At 39.7% G+C, this 21,247-nt stretch overlaps 1 protein-coding gene, 1 long non-coding RNA gene and 1 pseudogene across 4 annotated transcripts; 2 read left to right on the forward strand and 1 right to left on the reverse strand.

Annotated features, from left to right (window-relative positions):
* The first annotated feature begins 247 nt into the window (after positions 1-247).
* Positions 248-3,921, forward strand: LOC523702 (histone H2B type 1-L). Its single transcript, XM_059890026.1, has 2 exons — positions 248-609; positions 3,915-3,921. Exons 1-2 carry the CDS (start codon positions 248-250, stop codon positions 3,919-3,921), a joined length of 369 nt encoding a protein of 122 aa, XP_059746009.1.
* Positions 3,922-6,134: 2,213 nt separating this feature from the next.
* LOC132346193 (uncharacterized) lies at positions 6,135-21,236 on the reverse strand. 3 transcript variants are annotated; one of them, XR_009495950.1, is made up of 3 exons: positions 19,866-21,236; positions 12,440-17,679; positions 6,135-7,929 (listed from the first exon to the last, which is right to left on the reverse strand). It is a non-coding gene; the product is annotated as an uncharacterized lncRNA (long non-coding RNA). The 3 variants fall into 3 exon arrangements; XR_009495949.1 differs by having other exon boundaries at positions 6,135-12,330; XR_009495948.1 differs by lacking the exon at positions 6,135-7,929 and having other exon boundaries at positions 12,338-12,562; positions 12,644-17,679.
* LOC112448177 (uncharacterized) lies at positions 20,000-20,205 on the forward strand (annotated as a pseudogene).
* Positions 21,237-21,247: the final 11 nt, after the last annotated feature.

Here is a 21,247-nt window from a genome sequence, read left to right on the forward strand (position 1 = left end):
GGAACTCTCTTGCTTTTTCCATGATCCAGCAGATGTTGGCAATGTGATCTCTGGTTCCTCTGCCTTTTCTAAAACCAGCTTGAACATCAGGAAGTTCACAGTTCACATATTGCTGAAGCCTGGTTTGGAGAATTTTGAGCATTACTTTACTAGCATGTGAGATGAGTGCAATTGTGTGGTATTTTGAGCATTCTTTGGCATTGCCTTTCTTTGGGATTCTGTGTTGTTGGGTGTTGTCATTATAGACATGCCTGAACTGGCTAAGTCTGCTCCTGCCCCTAAAAAGGGCTCTAAAAAAGCTGTGACCAAGGCCCAGAAGAAGGACGGCAAGAAGCACAAGCACAACCGCAAGGAGAACCACTCCGTGTACGTGTACAAGGTGCTGAAGCAAGTCCATCCGGACACCGGCATCTCGTCGAAGGCCATGGGAATCATGAACTCCTTCGTCAACGACATTTTTGAGCCCATCGCTGGTGAGGCATCGCACCTGGTGCATTACTACAAGCGCTCAACTATCACATCCAGGGAGATCCAGACTGCCGTGCGCTTGCTGCTACTTGGGGAGCTGGGCAAGCATGCCATGTCTGAGGGCACTAAGGCTGTCACCAAGTATACCAGCTCCAAGTAAATATAATATGCCTAGCCGCTGTTAACAGAGAAGGCAATGGCACCCCACTCCAGTACTCTTGCCTGGATAATCCTATGTACAGAGGGCCTGGTGGGCTGTAGTCCATGGGGTCGCTAAGAGTCAGACACGACTGAGTGACTTCACTTTCACTTTCTTTGGGATTGGAATGAAAACTGACCTTTCCAGTCCTGTGGACACTGCTGAGTTTTCCAAATTTGCTGGCATATTGAGTGCAGCACTTTCATGGCATCATCTTTCAGGATTTGAAATAGCTCAACTGGAATTCCATCACCTCCACTAGCTTTGTTTTTAAAACTCTTCAAAAAATGGGCATAGAAGGAACCTACCTCAACATAGTAAAGGCCATATATGATAAGCCTACAGCAAACATTATTCTCAATGGTGAAAAACTGAAAGCATTCCCCCAAAGATCAGGAACAAGACAAGGCTATCCTCTTTCCCCACTATTATTCAACATAGTTCTGGACGTCCTAGCTACTGCAATCAAAGAAAAAGAAATAAAAGGAATCCATATTGGAAAAGAAGAAGTAAAGCTTTCACTGTTTGCAGATGACATGATACTGTACATAGGAAACCCTAAAGATAGTATCAGAAAATTACTCAACCTAATCAGTGAATTTAGCAAAGTTGCAGGATACAAAATCAATACACAGAAGTCACTTGCATTACTATATGCTAACAATGAAAAATCAGAAAGAGAAATTAAGGAATCAATCCCAATCACCATTACAACAAAAAGAATTAAATATCTATGAATAAACTTACACAAGGAGACAAAAGAATTGTACACAGAAAAGTATTAAGACACTGATGAAAGAAATCAAAGATGACATAAACAGATGGAGAGATATTCCATGTTCCTGGGTAGGAAGAATCAATATTGTGAAAATGACTATACTACCAAACACAATCTACAGATTTAACGTGATCATTATCAAATTACCATGGCATTTTTTCACAGAACTAGAATAAAAAATTTCACGATTCATATAGAAACACAAAAAAACCCCAAATAGCCAAAGCAGTCTTGAGAAAGAATGGAGCTGGAGGAATTAACTTTCCTGACTTCAGATAATATTACAAAGCTACAGTCATCAAAACAGTATGGTACTGGCACAAAAACAGAAATATAGACCAATAGAACAAGATAGAAAGCCCAGAGATAAACCCATGCACCTATGGGTACCTCATTTTTGACAAAGGAGGCAAGATCATACAATGGGGCAAAGGCAGCCTCTTCAATAAATGGTACTGGGAAAACTGGACAGCTATATGTAAAAGAATGAAATTAAAATAATTCCTAACACCATACACAAAGATAAACTCAAAATGGATTAAAGACCTAAATGTAAGACCAGAAACTATAAAACTCTTAGAGGAAAACATAGGCAGAACACTCAACAAAATAAATCAAATAAGATCCTCTATGACCCACCTCCTAGACTAATGGAAATAAAAATGCAAGTAAACAAGCGGGACCTGATTAAACTTAAAAGCTTTTGCACAGCAAAGGAAACTATAAACAAGGTGAAGACACAATGCTCGGAATGGGAGAAAATAATAGCAAATGAAACAACTGACAAAGGATTAATTTCCAAAATATGGAATCAGCTCATACAACTCAATACCAGAAAAACAAACAACCCAATCAAAAAGTGGGAAAGAAACCTAAGCAGACATTTCTCCAAAGAAGACATACAGATGGCTAACAAACACATGAAAAGATGCTCAACATCCCTCATTATTAGAGAAATGCAGATCAAAAGTACAATGAGATATCACCTCACACTGGTCAGAATGGCCCCCATCAAAAATGCTACAAACAACAGATGCTGGAGAGGGTGTAGAGAAAAGGGAATGTTTTTGCACTGTTGGTGGGAATGTAAATTGATACAGTCATTATGGAAGATGGCATAGAGATTCCTTAAAAAACTAGGAATAAAATCACCATATGACTAAGGAATCCCACTCCTAGGCAAAACCCTGAGGAAACCAAAATTTTTCAAAATAGACTCATATATCCCAATGTTCATTGCAGCACTATTTACAATAGCTAGAACACAGAAGCAATCTAGATGTCCATTGACAGATGAATGAATAAAGAAATTGTGGTACATATACACAATGGAATATTACTCAGCCATAAAACGGAACACATCCAAGTCAGTTCTAATGAGCTGGATGAACCTAGAACCTATTATACAGAGTAAAGGGAGTCAGAAAGAGAAAGATAAATACTGTATTCTAACGCATATATCGGAGAAGGCAATGGCACCCCGCTTCAGTACTGTTGCCTGGAAAATCCCATGGATGGAGGAGCCTGGTAGGCTGCAGCCCATGGGGTCTCTAAGAGTCGAACACGACTGAGCAACTTCACTTTCACTTCTCACTTTCATGCATTGGAGAAGGAAATGGCAATCGGCTCCAGTGTTCTTGCCTGAAGAATCCCAGGGACGGGGGAGCCTGGTGGGCTGCCGTCTATGGGGTCGCACAGAGTTGGACATGACTGAAGCAACTTAGCAGCAGCAACGCATATATATGGAATCTAAAAAAATGGTACTGAAGAATTTATTTACAGGGCAGCAATGGAGAAAGAGACATAGAGAATAGACTTATGGACATGGGGAGAGGAGAGAAGAGGGTGAGATGTATGGAAAGAGTAACATGGAAACTTATTTTACCATATGTAAAATAGATGGCCAATGAGAATTTGCTGTATGTCTCAGGAAACTCAAACAGGGGCCTCTGTATCAACCTAGAGGGGTGAGATGGGGTGGGAGATGGGAGAGAATTTCAAAAGGGAGGGGATATATGTATTCCTATGGATGATACATGTTGAGGTTTGACAGAAAACAGCAAAACTCTGTAAAGCAATTATCCTTCAATAAAAAATAAAGTAATTAATAAAGAAAAAAAAAGAATAGGAGGAAATGAATTCAGGATATTTAGGGTCCTGACATGCTGAAAGGTGGACTTCCCTGGTGGCTCTGCCTGCAATGCAAGAGACCTGGGTTTGATCACCCACTTTAGCCTTGCCTAGAGAATCTTATGGTCAGAGGATCCTGGCAGGCTGCAGTCTATAGGGTCACAAAGTGTCAGACACGACTGAAATGACTAAGCAGCAGCAGCAGCATGTTGGAAGGCAGCAGAGTGTGGTTGTTGAAAGCCTTCACTGGCTGTGTAATTAGACCCCAGCCCTACCCTTTATTACCCTGTCTCCTGACATTGTTTTGCCTCTCTGTGCCTCAGCTTTCTTACCTTTAAGATGTTGATGGCAGAGGTCCCTGGTGGTCCAGTGATTAAGAATCCACTTTCCAATGCAGGGGACACAGGTTTGATCCTTAGTGGAGGAACTAAGATCCCACGTGCTGCAGGATAACTGAGCCCACAGGCCGCAACTAGAAATAAGCCCTCGCGCCGCAACACAAGATCCTATATGCCACAACTGAGACCCTATGGAGCCAAATAAATATGTACTTTTAAAATAAGTAAATAAAGTGATACTTTAAAAATAAATAAATAAAAATAATAGCCAGTAATAGCCACCCACAGAATACAGTAATGATGAAGATTGAGATGATACATTTCATCCCCTTAGAAAAATGCCCAGCCCATATTAAGCACAATTAATTATTATTATATCACAGAACTTGGTAATTTTCTGAAAGTAGAGAGTCAGAGCAAGGGAAGAGATAAAGATGACTTCTAGGCTTCAAGCCTGGACATTCATAGCCCCATTCATTATCAAGGAGAATACAGAAGATAAGATTATAAAAGTGTCCCCAATTATGGATTCATTTTGAGCATTTTATGATGGAGGCATCTTTGGACAGATGAGTAGAGCTGTCCCCTGGGTGTCAAGCACTCTTGGGGGAGCTGTCAGGGCTAGAGCCAGATGCAGACATCTTTAGTGAGCGCTTGAAGCCAGGGATGTGGGTGAGATCTCGTTTGTGAGGCACCCAGGAGAGAAGGAAGGGGTAAGCACTGAACTGCCGAACATCCTCACCTGGGGGCTGGGCAGAGGGCTAAGGGCTGTGATGAGGGACCAGTGGAGAACAAAGGGAGAAGGAAATGGCAACCCACTCCGGTATTCTTGCCTGGAGAATCCTGTGAACAGAGGTGCCTGGTGGGCTGCTGTCCATAGGGTCGCACAGAGTCAGACACGACCGAAGCCACTTAGCACGCATGCATGCATTGGAGAAGGAAATGGCAACCCACTCCAGTATTCTTGCCTGGAGAATCCCAGGGATGGAGAAGCCTGGTGGACTGCCGTCTATGGGGTCTCACAGAGTCGGACACGACTGAAGGGACTTAGCAGCAGCAGCAGCAGAACAAAGACAAGGGGGACAGTGATGCAGCACAGCACCGGGTCTTTGGAGAGCCTGTAGTCGGGAACACAGATAATGACTAACCTCCATCCAAAGAATGACACTCCTCCCATGAGAAAGAAAACCCTGAGGATATGTGTGGGAGCTGGTAAGTGAAGTGTGTAGACTGTCGCTGGTAAAGCTGAAGAGAGTTTCCATCTGGTGCTTCAGTTTTGTCTATAAAGTAAGAGCAAGGCCGCCTGTGGCCACATACAGGAAGTCAGTGCAGAAAACTCAACAGTGGCCACAGGACTGGAAAAGGTCAGTTTTCATTCCAATCCCAAAGAAAGGCAATGCCAAAGAATGCTCAAATTACTGCACAATTGCACTCATCTCACATGCTAGTAAAGTAATGCTCAAAATTCTCCAAGCCAGGCTTCAGCAATATGTGAACCATAAACTTGCTGATGTTCAAACTGGTTTTAGAAAAGACAGAGGAACCAGAGATCAAATTGCCAACATCCGCTGGATCATGGAAAAAAGCAAGAGAGTTCCAGAAAAGCATCTATTTCTGCTTTATTGACTAGGCCAAATCCTTTGACTGTGTGGATCACAAGAAACTGTGGAAAATTCTGAAAGAGATGGGAATACCAGACCACCTGACCTGCCTCTTGAGAAATCTGTATGCAGGTCAGGAAGCAACAGTTAGAACTGGGCATAGAACAACAGACTGGTTCCAAATAGGAAAAGGAGTTTGTCAAGGCTGTATATTGTCACCCTGCTTATTTAACTTGTATGCAGAGTACATCATGAGAAACACTGGACTGGAAGAAGCACAAGCTGGAATCAAGATTGCATGGAGAAATATCAATAACCCCAGATATGCAGATGACACCACCCTTATGGCAGAAAGTGAAGAGGAACTCAAAAGCCTCTTGATGAAAGTGAAAGTGGAGAGTGAAAAAGTTGGCTTAAAGCTCAACATTCAGAAAACGAAGATCATGGCATCTGGTCCCATCTCTTCATGGGAAATAGATGGGGAAACAGTGGAAACAGTGTCAGACTTCACTTTTCTGGGCTCCAAAATCACTGCAGATGGTGACTGCAGCCATGAAATTAAAAGACGCTTACTCCTTGGAAGGAAAGTTATGACCAACCTAGATAGCATATTCAAAAGCAGAGACATTACTTTGCCAACAAAAGTTTGTATAGTCAAGGCTATGGTTTTTCCAATGGTCATGTATGGATGTGAGAATTGGACTGTGAAGAAGGCTGAGCCGAAGAATTGATGCTTTTGAACTGTGGTGTTGAAGAAGACTCTTGAGAGTCCCTTGGACTGCAAGGAGATCCAACCAGTCCATTCTGAAGGAGATCAGCCCTGGGATTTCTTTGGAAGGAATGATGCTAAAGCTGAAACTCCAGTACTTTGGCCACCTCATGTGAAGAGTTGACTCATTGGAAAAGACTCTGATGCTGGGAGGGATTGGGGGCAGGAGGAGAAGGGGACGACAGAGGATGAGATGGCTGGATGGCATCACTGACTCGATGGACATGAGTCTGGGTGAACTCTGGGAGTTGGTGATGGACAGGGAGGCCTGGTGTGCTGCAGTTCATGAGGTCACAAAGAGTCGGGCACGACTGAGCGACTGAACTGAGCTGAATTGAATAATGGGAGGGTGATCGGATGTATCCCTTCTCCAAGGGGGAAAAAAAAGTCTCATCAAGGACTCAGCAGACATTCAATGAAAAGTATGAACTATAGTATTGCAAGAAAAAAATTTTTTTGGCCAGAGATTTTTCTCAGCAATTTTTTCCAGTGTTATGAATGTAGAAACAAGAGCCAGGATGGAGAATTTGAGGTAAGATGTGGCATGCAAAATTTATTACATGGCTACTTTTGCCATAAAACAAAGTATAAAATAACTAAATTGAGTCCTTTTCAAGATTTACCTGGGACTAGAACATTGGCTTGGGATACAAAATACCTGTATCCAACTTCACATCCCTATTGTCTATTGAAAGGATTTTAATCCTTTAATAAAGTCACTCATAACATACAATGGAAAGTATTTCCTAGAATTTTGTAAAACTAATGAGAAGGAAGCTTGAATATGCTGATTAACGTGTAAGCGAGTTATTGGAAAAGGAACGATTATTGTTTTAATATCCTCTCAGTTACTCTAAAAGATTCCAAAACTGATTGTATAACACGCTATATAAAGTACAAGGCTTAGTCATAGTATCATCAGTCTCATACCTGGGTTTTCATACTTAGTATAAATGTCTGGAGGATTTTTTATCCTCCAGCTGAATGGCTTAAAACTCCCATAAAGGTCACTACACAGCACAAAAAAGACATCTTAGATATAGTTATTTCAAGACATTTATACAGATAAATGCATTTCTGTTCACTTTCAGCATTCAGTAGTTTGTTGTAAATTGGAGTATAACTAGGAAATCATTTCCATGATCATATTAAAGACACAATTTATTAAATACTTTAAACATCATTCACAAAACAACATTAGGGCATAAGAGTGACAGTAGAGCTCACTAATCAAAGGATCATTACTTCACCTCTTTTCAAGGATTTGGTTGTCTACACACAAAAAAAATTTTTTTTAATGGTATACAAAAAAATATGTTAAAGAAATGGGTCACTTAAACAATTTGTTGAAGTACAATGAATCAAACTGAAGCCAAAAACAAAAAAAATGAGACTAAAGATTAGTCATAGCAAGTGGATAAATACAAGAAAGAGGTGCATTTTATAAGCAAACTTTTAAGGCGACTTCTGCAAAATAAACGAACTGTCAGCAACGAGTATATGAAGAGCCGCCTCTGGGCACCAGTTTCAGACCCACATCTATCAGCTCTGGAAGCTGCAGAAGGCTTTCCACCAGGGAGAACCCCAAAACTGGAGCACCTCTTCAGGTCCCTTCTCTTCATTTCCTCCCTTCTTCGACTCTTTATCTGAAAACAAGTCAGGTCAAACGAAAAACAGTGAAGGTTCACGTGGGTGAGTTCATGATAAGAGAGCAGAAGTGTTCTGTGTCTAGAAGAAGAAACACAGGTCCTGAGAGCTGCTGCTGCTGCTGCTAAGTCGCTTCAGTCGTGTCCGACTCTGTGGGACCCCTGAGACGGCAGCCTATCAGGCTCCCCCGTCCCTAGGATTCTCCAGGCAAGAACACTGGAGTGGGTTGCCATTTCCTTCTCCAATGCGTGAAAGTGAAAAGTGAAAGTGAAGTCGCTCAGTCGTGTCTGACTCTTAGTGACCCCGTGGACTGCAGCCCACCAGGCTCCTCGGTCCATGGGATTTTCCAGGCAAGAGTACTGGAGTGAATTGCCATTGCCTTCTCCAGAGAGCTAGACTGAGAAGATAATAAATTAGCAAGGAGTGGCAGGGGAAGACCCTTTCTCCTCAGCATCATGATGTTTGCCTGTGTGGTGTGTGATGACTTCTGAATGCTTCTGGCTGGCACCATCTGCATTAGATGTGGGTATAAACAATTTTCAGAATCATGTTCTAAGTGGATATCATATCACAAAAACCAGTGGCTCTCTAATAACTCATCACATATGCATCACCTGTACTCATTATATAGAGAGAAACTGCCTCTGATTTGACTACAGTGGAATATGAAACATGTCTTTTTTATTCTACAAGAACTCATTTTTCTTTACTAGATTTTCTTACTAAAGGGAAGCCAAAACTTGTTTTTCTGAAACCTATACAACTGATCCTTTGTCAGTTCCTTACTGCTATTATTTGAATTTACGAAAGTTGCAATGCGAAGACAATTTAGGTTACAATGATATTTGGAGATGAGAGCGCTGACAATCCTTGGATATGTTTGAAAACCGGCAAATGTGTGGCTCTCAGCTATTTTCACTACCTTATTTGATGCCTCGTCAACTAAACTGGGTGCTCCTGTTCTATTATTCCCAACTTTTATTATCCAAACCCTTTTAATAAATTATTTAGCCTCTATTGTTCTAAGTTCTTGGATTTATTTTTACATCACAATTCTCTAGTTTCCAGTATGTTATTTCCTGTTATGAAAGGATTCAAAGTAGTTTGTTTTTTATTGTTGTTTTTCAAAGCCAGGGAGGCTGGCCAGTGGTACGTGGGGATGTTTCGCAATGCTACTTCCTTCCTATATACACACACACACACTGACAAGCCCTAGGTAAAAAGTTGCCAAATTATCTGAAGTCTTCAAATCACCCTTTCTGGCTCCTCTTTCCTCCTTTGGAAGCACGTCCTGCCCTTGAATTGTACTGCCTCCTGAATTCTCCCCTTTTCCTTACAGAGAGCCTGGCCAGGGTCACAGCTCCCCACGCTCCTGGGTGGCAGTGGGCCACTTCTCCCAGAACACACTCACTGTCTAGCAAAGCAAAGGGAAGAGGCAGGCTGCCCTCCGCCGTCAGCCTCAGTCTTTCTGGGACACCAGGGTTTCTCCTTCCTACAAGTTACATCCTGTCTATAGCCAGATTGGCCCAACAACAAGGCTGTATCTGTGAAAGGGAAACTTGCCCCAAAGGGTACGTGTTGGAGCAGAGGGGTGTGGGGGAGGGGAGAGGTGCAATAGGAAAGCTAATCTTCAAAGAGTTAAAATCCAGCCTATCAAAATTTCATAATACTCAATCAAGTAAATCCTTTTTTCTTTTTTTACTGATATTTTGTTCTAGAAGACAGCAATATTAGCATATTCTAGAAAAGAAAAACCTGACTTTAATAAAATATCTTAAATGAGAGATGCATGATTAACTGTTATTGACAAAAACATTATTTTGAAGTTACCTCATATACTTAGGTTTAATGAAGTCTTAAATATATAGAATTATTTCATACACACATTAAGAAAACATGAAATAGGTGACTAGGTAGAGTTGAAAAAGATGCTCTCAAATACTTTATATTGTCCATGCCTTATATGCTGCTGCTGCTGCTGCTGCTAAGTCGCTTCAGTCGTGTCCGACTCTGTGCGACCCCATGGACTGCAGCCTACCAGGCTTCTCCGTCCCTGGGATTCTCCAGGCAAGAACACTGGAGTGGGTTGCCATTTCCTTCTCCAATGCATGAAAGTGGAAAGTGAAAGTAAAGTTGCTCAATCGTGTCTGACTTTTAGCAACCCCATGGACTGCAGCCTACCAGGCTCCTCCATCCATGGGATTTTCCGGGCAACAGTACTGGAGTGGGGTGCCATTGCCTTCTCCCATGCCTTAATACATTGGGTTTTATATGTTAGAGTGTTTGTTACCCTATTCAGGATACAGTGGCTTTTTTTTTTTAATAGAAATATAGTTGATTTACATTGTTGTGTTACATTGTTGTGTTAGTTTCAGGTATACAGCAAAGTGATTCAGTTATGAATATACATATATATTCTTTTTCAGATTTTTTCCCTTATAGGTTATTATAAAATATTGAGTATAGGTCCCTGTGCTGTATAACAGGACCTTGTATAATACAGTGACTTTTACTAGGACGTGTGAAATGATTTTTTTTCTACCTTGTGGAATAATTTATTGTGGAACAGCTGAAAAGTTTCTCTAATTTACTAATACTTCAAAGCATAATTTATTTTCTCAGGAAAAGAACTGGAAAGATTGGCCCCACATTTAAAATGTCACTCTGGTAGTTTAGTATTCAAAAATGAGTAACTACATGGAGTTACCAGTGATGTTTTAAAATTAATATTCTGGCTATATGTACAGGGTTTGTTTGTTTGTTTTGGCAAAACCATGGTAAGATACTAAAATGATCTAAGACTCTTCATTCCAAAATGTTTCCCCAAATAATTTCTGAACCATATGGCAGAAATTTGATACAGATGACTAAATTTGCTGTCATGTTTCATTATTGTTCACAGTGAAACCAATGAGAGAGCTTTAGATACTAATTAATGCCTTAGAAATATTAACTTACATAAGACTTTTAGAGATACCATCTTTAAGTACTCTTATTCTTACAAAAATTAAATAAAAAGCAAAGGTCATAGATGAAGGGAAGAAACAGATTGAGTGACAGTATATGCCGGCCAGATACTGGGCTAGACACCTCATATACCGTAGGTCATTCAACAGTACGATTAGATAGGAAATTTTTTAAGCTGTGGAAATTTTCTTTTTCTAAACTTGTACAGCTCTTTTTTATTTTATTGAACTAATAGTCTATTTACAATGTTGTGTTAATTTCTGCTGTACAGCAAAGTGATTCCATTATACATACATATATATATATATACATTCTTTTTCATATTCTTTTTTATGGTTTTTCACAGGATGTTGAATATAGTTCTCTGTGCTATAGAGTGCTATAAGTAGGACCTTGTTGTTTATCCATCCTATGTATAATAGTTTGCATCTGCTAATCCTAAATGATCAATCCACCTCTCCCCCATCCCTCTTGCTCTGGGCAACCACAAGTCTCTTCTCTATGCCCGTGAGCCTGTTTCTGTTTGTAGCTAAGTTCACCTGTGTCATAGTTTAGATTCCCCATACAGGCAATATTATATGATATTTGTTTTTCTTTGTCTGACTTACTTTACTTAGTATGACAATCTCTAGGCCCCCAAGGCGCTGCAAATGGCATTATTTCATTCTTTTCTATGGCTGAATAATATTCCATTGTATATAAATACAAGGGAACAGTATATATTCCATATATTGGTATGTGTGTGTATGTATATACACCACATCCTCTTTATCCATTCCTCTGTCAGTGAATATTTGGGTTGCCTCCACGTCTTGGCTATTGCAAATAGTGCTGCAATGAACAATGAGGAGCATGCTTCCTTTTGAATTACAGTTTTGTCCGGCTATATGCCCTGGAGTGGGATTGTGGATCCTGTGTGAGCCAGCATAACTCTTGACCCACATGTCATAATGCAGAGATTATTTACTCTGCCCTATGCTCCCCTTGCACAAGTTCTTCTCTTGTTCAAGTCCTATTCTTGAATCTTCAGCCTCAGGCTTGATGCGGGGCAGTCTCTGAAGGACTAGGCTAGTACTTCAACTCACCTTTCAAAATACTCCCAGTATAGGCCACACCTTCAGTTCCCAGGTACCTAATGACTCATGCCCCTCCCCCAGCCTACTGAGTAGGATATCAAAGCCTCCTTTATCTCTCTGGGTGGATACAGAGTCATTAAGCTTAAACATGCCCTTTGCCAATAGATTTGAGGGTTGGGTTTAGTTATTAACTCGGGGAGCCTCCACCCAGCTAACTATTCTAGGAAATAATTGGGTGAGTCAGGTGTTTTTATATTCATATTTCATATTTCAGCAAACCAGTAATCCCAGAGCACTGTGACTGAAGGCTGAATGTCCTGGAAAGCTTGCCATCATATCTTCATCATGACATAAACTCTGAGGATAACAGGAAAAAAGTGCATTGTCAACAGAACTATGTTTTATTGTTTTTAAACAGCATTGCCTTATTTGTTATAAAGGGTCAATAAGTGTTTGTCCATCTCACCATTGATGAGGCTGTAAGATGTTACCATAAGGCACAGCGCAGCACCTTCACTGAGGGAGTAGGGGACGGGAAGTGAGCGTCTGTGTTTAAGTGGGACCACAACCCGAGAAGGGCCTCCTCTGCCTGGAAGACAAACAGCACCGGTAGCATCTGCCCTCTTTCCACTCAGAGAAAAGCCTAGCCGCCCTGGTGTGTTTTCCTTACGGCAGCCCGTGGCGTGACTGTGCAGGCAAGACGGCTCTGGGACACTCCTCCCACCATCCAGGCACACACCCGACTCAGAGCAGGAGCTGGAGGCCAGGAGGAGGAAGACGACAGCAAGGCAGCACCTCTCCTTGGTCATCAGGGCAAACAGAATCACTGCTCACCTGCTCAGGACCCGAGGATGCTTGTAATTCATAGAACACCACGAACGGGACCTCACTTCTGAAATGTAAGGACATGAGGGAAGTTTAATCCTCTGTAGGAAAAACATTCTCCTGAAGTAAAATAAGTTAATTTTGTGTTCAGTACTTTATTGTGCATTAGGTGCTGAGCTAAACACTTTATATGCTTCTGCAATGAACAAAGCTCACAATTCCAAAAAGTTGCTGTTCTTTCACCATTTTACAGAGGAAAAAGTTGGGACAGTCACTTGCCCAGAGTTCCACAGCTGAGCCAAAATTTAAAGCAAAGTTTTGTTTGTTTTTAAGAGCCAAAACTATTGACAAGTATATTATATTGCCTATTAGTAACTGTTTAAATAAAACTAATGTGACTAGCATGCAGCCTGCATATCTAAGCTTAAAATTACTCAGTATTTTATATATATATGTATATATATGCCGTATATTGCCTATTAGTAACTGTTTAAATAAAACTAATGTGACTAGCATGCAGCCTGCATATCTAAGCTTAAAATTACTCAGTATTTTATATATATATATATATATATATGCCGTATATTGCCTATTAGTAACTGTTTAAATAAAACTAATGTGACCAGCATGCAGCCTGCATATCTAAGCTTAAAATTACTCAGTATTATATATATATATATATATATATATATGATATTATAGGGGCTTCCCTGATGGCTCAGACGGTAAAGAATCCACCTGCAATGCAGGAGACTAAGTTTGATCCCTGCATCGGGAAGATACCCTGGAAAAGGAAGTGGCAACCCTGGAGGATTCCATGGACAGAGGAGCCTGGCAGACTATAGTCCATGGGGTCGAAAAGAGTTGGACACGAGTGAATGACTAACACTTTCACTTTCACATATATATAATAGCATATTTTGATATAAAAATTTTATAATTAAAAAAAACATAAAATGAAACTTTCAAAGTAGATATTCTACCACAATAAGAAATAACTCTCAAAACATGGGTAAAATTCATAATATAAGCAACATCAAGATTCAGTTCAAACAAAAACTTTACAGACAAGCAAAAGCTAAAAAAATTCGGCACCAGCAAAACAGCTTTGCAACATATTCTAAAGGAACCTCTCTAGATCAAAAAGAAAAGGCCACACCTAGAAAGAAGAAAATTACAAAATTAAAAACTCAGTGGTAAAGGAAACACATAATAAAGGTAGGAAATCTTTCACACACAAAGATAGGAGGGAAGTTAAAAGACATAAGTAGTAAAATCATCTGTACAAATGCATGGTTTTAGAAATGGATTTGAAATTGAGATCAATAATTTAAAACAATCCCAGGTGACTCAGTGGTAAAGAACCTGCCTATGAATGCAGGAGACATTGGTTCAATCCCTAGGTCAGGAAAATCCCTTGGAGGAGGAAATGGCAACCCACATCAGTATTCTTGCCTGGGAAATCCCATGGACAGAGGAGCCTGGTGGGCTACAGTCCATGGGTTGCAAAAAGTCGGACATAACTGAGTATACACGCATGCACATGTAGGCCACTATATGAAAACCTCATAGTAGCCAAAATGCAAACCACTGAGAATCACAAAGGGAAAAAAAACAGATAAAGATTTGACAAAAATGGATGTGAAGGCTCAGGCATTTTTATACTTCTCTCCGTATTTTTATGTAAGTGTGAAATATATTACATGGAAATATATTTTTAAAAAAGCAAGTCCCTCACTACCTGTCTGGCGGAAATTCTGGCCATTATTTTTACCTTGATGATGCCCTGAGTGACCACGGGGGTAACGTGGGATGTACGGTCCACCTCATCACTAGGGGCCTTTGCCGTCTTCATACGTGACCTCTGAGGCTACCAGAGAACTGACATCTGACCAGCAGACAGGGAGAGAGAGAAAATCACACATGGGAAACTTCTGTTATGGGCTAGGTCAGGAAATGGTACCCATCACTTTCACCAGCGTCCTGCTGATAGAACTTAGTCACATGGTTGCTTCTACTATGGGAGGCTGGAAATGTAAAGTAACATGTACCAGAAAGAGAGAGAAATAGGATTAAACAGTGAAGCAACCTTCCCTGGTCTAGCCTCCTGGGCATGACACAGACTTTCACTCTTCTTCCCTACTTACCCCTTCACAAGAAAACAGTTCAAAATCCCATTTAGTCACTGTATCCAACTCCAGATCAAGGATCTCCAAGCAAGGGTCTTTTTCCATCAGGTAAGCATGCTGCCTAAGAATCTGAACACCTATAAATTATGATAAATTATCTTCCTATCTCCCTCCCTGAAATATACAAGAATCTGAACACCTATAAATGACAAATTATCTTCCTTCCTATTTCCCTCCCTGAAATATACAAGAATCTGAACACCTATAAATGATAAATTATCTTCCTATCTCCCTCCCTTAAATATACACGCATACACCACTGCATTAACCAGGCGCTTCATATACACAACTACTTTTTGTTTTTCATCCTCATCCTATTATTTTGGTTCTTTTGCCATTATAAAGGGTTGTTTCTGCTGAAAAGAACAAGAAACAAACAAGCTAAAAGCTCATATCTAAACAACAACTTTGATCTCTACTGGGTGACAAGTAGTAATTCTCATCTCTGTAAAAGCCAACTAAAGTCACCTTCCTTAAACACCTTTCCTGACCCCATGAGCCCCAGGCACTTTTTGTTCCTTCTGCCTATATCATTCCCATCTGTGATTCAGACTTTACAAGTCTGTGGAGGGCTTGCTAAGAAATCTACACTTGACCCTAGATAGCTACCAAAGAATTTTCGCACAAGCTTGACAACAATGAAATTTTCAGTTAGAAAATTCACTGGGAGATGCCTTGAAGGGACATCAACTGAAATTTGCAGATACTCAGAGTAAACTAAAAATAACAAAAAGAAATAGAAGAAGAAAAAGCAGAAGGGCTAACTGGTGGCCTTGTTATTATCAGTGAAATAGAGACAGTTTTAGACAAATGACTCAAGGGACCTTGAACATATCAGCTGCAGAATGTCAAAGCTCTTTTATTTGCTTGTGGACAGAAAGAAGGAGATAGGCTAAATAAAAGTATCTTCATCAAATTTGAAAATCCTCAATTTAAAATCTTATGCTCTCTGTCTACCTGTAAGAAAGGCAGATTATTCATTTGTTTACAAAGGATTCATTAGCTGATTTCAAGCAGGACTAGTTTTATTGCCCTGATATTGCGCTGTGTCTGTGCGGTGTGCTAAGTTGCTCAGTCGTGTCCGACTCTTTGAGACCCAATGGACTGTAGCCCACCAGGCCCCTTTGTCCATGGGATTTTCCAAACAAGAATACTAGAGTGGATTGCCATGCCCTCCTCCAGGGGATCTTCCTGACCTAGGGACTGAACCATATGACTTTATCTCTTACATTGGCAGGTGGGTTCTTTACCACTAAGTATTAATTCCTTAAGGATTAAAAAATGGGTACATGAGTTCTATTTCAATTTTTTTCAGAGGCCCAGAATTTTAAAGTAAATATCATCTTAACATGCATTCTTAGTGAGTTATTTCATGAAATGAAACAAAGTATCTGACAGCATAAATACAAAAGAGAACATTCACTGAAGCCCACTCTGTGCAAGGCACTTTGTCATAGAAGGAAGAACAAAACATGGTTTCTACCTTAAAGGAATCTTTAAGTCATGTAAAACTCAAAGGAAGATTAACATCTTCCTGTTTCAGGACACTACATATGAAGTATTACCTAGGAAACTGGAAGTTCCCTTATTTTAGTAAGAGACTGCTGCTGCTGCTGCTAAGTCGCTTCAGTCGTGTCCAACTCTGTGCTACCCCATGGACTGCAGCCCACCAGGCTTCTCAATCCATGGGATTCTCCAGGCAAGAATACTGGAGTGGGTTGCCATTTCCTTCTCCAATGCATGAAGGTGGAAAGTGAAAGTGAAGTCGCTCAGTTGTGTCCGACTCTTAGCGACCCCATGGACTGCAGCCTACCAGACTCCTCCATCCATGGGATTTTCCAGGCAACAGTACTGGAGCGGGGTGCCATTTCTTTCTCCAATGCATGAAAGTGAAAAGTGAAAGTGAAGTCGCTCAGTCGTGTCCGACTCTTAGAAAACCCTAAGTCCTTGTCTTACTCTGTTTGGACTATTATAACAAAATACCATAAACTAGGTAACTTGTAAACAACATAAAATTATTTCTCATAGTTATTGAAGCTAGAAATCCAAGATTAAGACACTATCAGTTTCAGTGTCTGGCGAGGGCCCTCTTCCTGGTTCACAGATGGCATCCTTTCACTCTGTCCTTGCATAGTGGGAAGGAAAAGGGTGCCTTCTTGGGCTGCTTTTATAAAGGTCTTGAGAGAGCATTATGAAAAACTGTATGCCAATAAACTTGACAACTTAATGAAATTAACAAATTTTTCTTGAAAAAAACAGATTATCAAAGCTTACTGAAGATAATACCCATAATTGCCTTAAATCTATAAAAAAAAATTAAGAAGATAAATTTGTCATTAAAACTTTTTTCTCACCAAGAAAACCTCAGGCCCAGATGGCTTCACTGGGGAATTCTACCTAACATTTAAGGGAGAAATTAAAACATCAATTCTACACAAACTCTTCCAGAAAACTGATGAGGAAGGAGTATTCCACAACTCATTTTATGAAGTTAGTATTACCCTTATACTAAAACAAGACAAGAACTTCCCTGGTTGCTCAGATGGTAAAGAATCTGCCTGCAATGCTGGAGACTGCGGTTCAGTCGCTGGGTTGAGAAGATCCCCTGGAGAAGGGAATGGCAACCTACCCCAGTATTTTTGACTGGAGAATCCCATGGACAGAGGAGCTCAGCAGACTACAGTCCAAAGTGCTGCAAAGAATTGGATATGATTGAAGTGACTTAGCACGCATGCAAAATAAGATAAATATATTATAAGAAAAAAAATCTATAGTCCAATATCCCTCATTGACATAGATGCAAAAAATATAAACAAAATTTCAGCAAATTGAGTCTGACACTATATTTTAAAAAGACAATACATCACGACCAACTGGGGTTTATCCAGGAATGGAAGATTTGTTCAGTATTTGAAATTGCTCAATGTAATTCACCATATTAACAAGCTAATAAAGAAAAACTATATATTCATCTCAATAGATTCAGAAAAAGCAGTTGACAAAATTCAATGTTCAATCCTGATAAAAATTCTCAGCAAACCAAAAATAGAACTTCCTCAACCTGAGAAATGACATCTACCAAAAAAAGTAAACAAACAAAAGCCAAAACCAAACAAATAACTTCAGTTAACATTGAAATTAAAAGACACTTGCTCCCTGGAAGAAAAGCTATGACCAATGGAGACAGCATATTAAAAAGCAGAGACATTACTTTGTCAACAAAGGTCTGTCTAGTCAAAGCTATGGCTTCTCCAGTAGTCATGTATGGATGTAATAGTTGGACTCCAAAGAAAGTTGAGTGCCAAAGAATTGATGCTTTTGTGGTGTTGGAGAAGACCCTTGAGAGTTCCTTGGACTTCAAGAAGATTCAACCAGTCCATCCTAAAGGAAATCAGTCCTGAATATTCATCGAAAGGACTGATGCTGAAGCTAAAACTCCAATACTTTGGCCACCTGATGCAAAGAACTGACTCACTGGAAAAGACCTGGATGCTGGAAAAGATTGAAGACAGGAGGAGAAGGGGATGACAAAGGATGAGATGGTTGTATGGCATCACTGATGAGATGAACATGAGTTTGAGCAAGCTCTGGGAGTTGGTGATGGACAGGGAGGCCTGGCATGCTACAGTCCATGGAGTTGCAGAATCAGACATGACTGAGCGACTGAACTGAACTGAACATTAAACCTCATATGAAAGATGGAATATTTTTTTCTAAGATTAAGACAAGGATGGTGATCTCACTATTTTACTTCAACAATGTATAGGAGGTTCTAGCTAGTGCAATAATGCAAGAAAAATAAATGAGAGGCCTTCTGATTAAAAAGTAGTAAAACTATCTTCATTCACAGATGATGTTATCATCTACATAGAAGGCCCAATGAAATCTACACAAATAGCTATTATAACCTTTAAGTAAGTGTGGCAAAGTTGCAGGATATAACAGTTTACAAAAATCAATTGTTTCTCTATATACAAATACCAATTGGAAATTTAAAAACAATAAAATTTACAATAGTATCAAAATATGAAATTCTTAGGGATAAATCTGACAAATATATGTATGACCTGGACTCTGTAACTTGAAAATATTGCTGAGAGAGTTCAAAGAAGACCAAAAGAAATGAGAAGATATGATAATCATTAATATTATTAAGATGTCAATTTTTTGCAAATTGATCTAATGATTCAATATACCACCAAATCAAAACTCTAGCAAGTATTAATGCAGAAACTGACAAACTAATTAAATGCATATGAAAATGCAAAGGATGTATAATAGCAGAAATAATTTTGAGAGAGAATAAAGTTGAAAAACTTTTTACCTAGCTTTAAGACTTATGAAAGTAAAAAATAAAGCTAATCAAAACATAGCCATATTAGCATAAATATATGCCAATAGGTCAATGGAATAGGATAGAAGTGCAGAAATAAACACTCATATATCATCACCTGATTTTTTCAACAAAGATGCAAAGTAATTCAATGGACAAAGAATTGTCTTTTCAACAAATGGTGCTGAAAAAAATGGGTTTCAATATGCAAAAAGTAAAGAATTCCAATCCATATCTCACATATAAAAATAAACTCAAAGTAGATTTTAGATTTAAAGGTTAAAACTTTCATAACAAAACAGGAGAAAATCTTGTGACCTTAGATCAGTGTGTCCAGAATATATAAAGAACTCTCAAAACTCAATAACAAGAAAACAACCCATAACAAAATGTGAAAAAAAGCTAAACAGTTAAACAAACACTTCATCAAAGTTACATGATGACAAAGAACTCCTGACAAAAGTCTCTCTCCACACATTAGTTATTAGATAAATATAAATTAAAACCACAATAAAATATCATTATATACTTACTAAGATACTAACATTAAAAAAGATTGACCATACCAAGTTCAAAAGGATTTGAAGCAGCTGAAACTTTCAAATACTGCCTGTGGAAATGAAAGTTAATAAAATCACTAGGAAAACAATTTGATAGTTTTTTTAAAAATTAAACATACAGCTTTGCGCAGTGGCAGTATCGTAGCCAATGAGGTTTATCCGAGGCGCGATTATTGCTAAAAAAGAAAAAAAAAAAAATTAAACATACACCTGCCATATGATCATTCATTCCACTCCTAGGTATTAGCAAAGAGAAAGTATATATTCATATGAATGCATGTAAAAATGTTCGCTGCTGTTTAATTTGTAATAATCCAAAACTGGAAACATCACTCCACCACTACTGCTATCACCAGATCATACATTGATTCTTTAACCCCCAATGAGACTGTATTTGAAGATAAGACTTACGAGGCATTTAGGGTTAAATGAAAAATTTATATGAAGGTCAGGAAGCAACAGTTAGAACTGGGCATGGAACAACAGACTGGTTCCAAATAGGAAAAGGAGTACATCAAGGCTGTATATTGAACCCTGCTTATTTAACTTATATGCAGAGTACATCATGAGAAACGCTGGACTGGAAGAAGCACAAGTTGGAATCAAGATTGCCGGGAGAAATATCAATAACCTCAGAAATGCAGATGACACCACCCTTATGGCAGAAAGTGAAGAAGAACTCAAAAGCCTCTTGATGAAAGTGAAAGAGGAGAGTCAAAAAGTTGGCTTAAAACTCAACATTCAGAAAACGAAGATCATGACATCTGGTCCCATCACTTCATGGGAAATAGATGGGGAAACAGTGGAAACAGTGTCAGACTTAATTTTGGGGGGCTCCAAAATCACTGCAGATGGTGATTGCAGCCATGAAATTAAAAGACGCTTACTCCTTGGAAGGAAAGTTATGACCAACCTAGATAGCATATTCAAAAGCAGAGACATTACTTTGCCAACAAAGGTCCGTCTAGTCAAGGCTATGGTTTTTCCAGTGGTCATGTATGGATGTGAGAGTTGGACTGTGAAGAAAGCTGAGCGCCAAAGAATTGATGCTTTTGAACTGTGGTGTTGGAGAAGACTCTTGAGAGTCCCTTGGACTGCAAGGAGATCCAACCAGTCCATTCTGAAGGAGATCAGCCCTGGGATTTCTTTGGAAGGAATGACGCTAAAGCTGAAACTCCAGTACTTTGGCCACCTCATGCAAAGAGTTGACTCATTGGAAAAGACTCTGATGCTGGGAGGGATTGGGGGCAGGAGGAGAAGGGGATGACAGAGGATGAGATGGCTGGATGGCATCACTGACTCGATGGACATGAGTCTGAGTGAACTCCAGGAGTTGGTGATGGACAGGGAGGCCTGGTGTGCTGCGA

This window comes from Bos taurus, chromosome 9 (assembly GCF_002263795.3).
Source record: "Bos taurus isolate L1 Dominette 01449 registration number 42190680 breed Hereford chromosome 9, ARS-UCD2.0, whole genome shotgun sequence".
NCBI classification, from domain to species: domain Eukaryota; kingdom Metazoa; phylum Chordata; class Mammalia; order Artiodactyla; family Bovidae; genus Bos; species Bos taurus.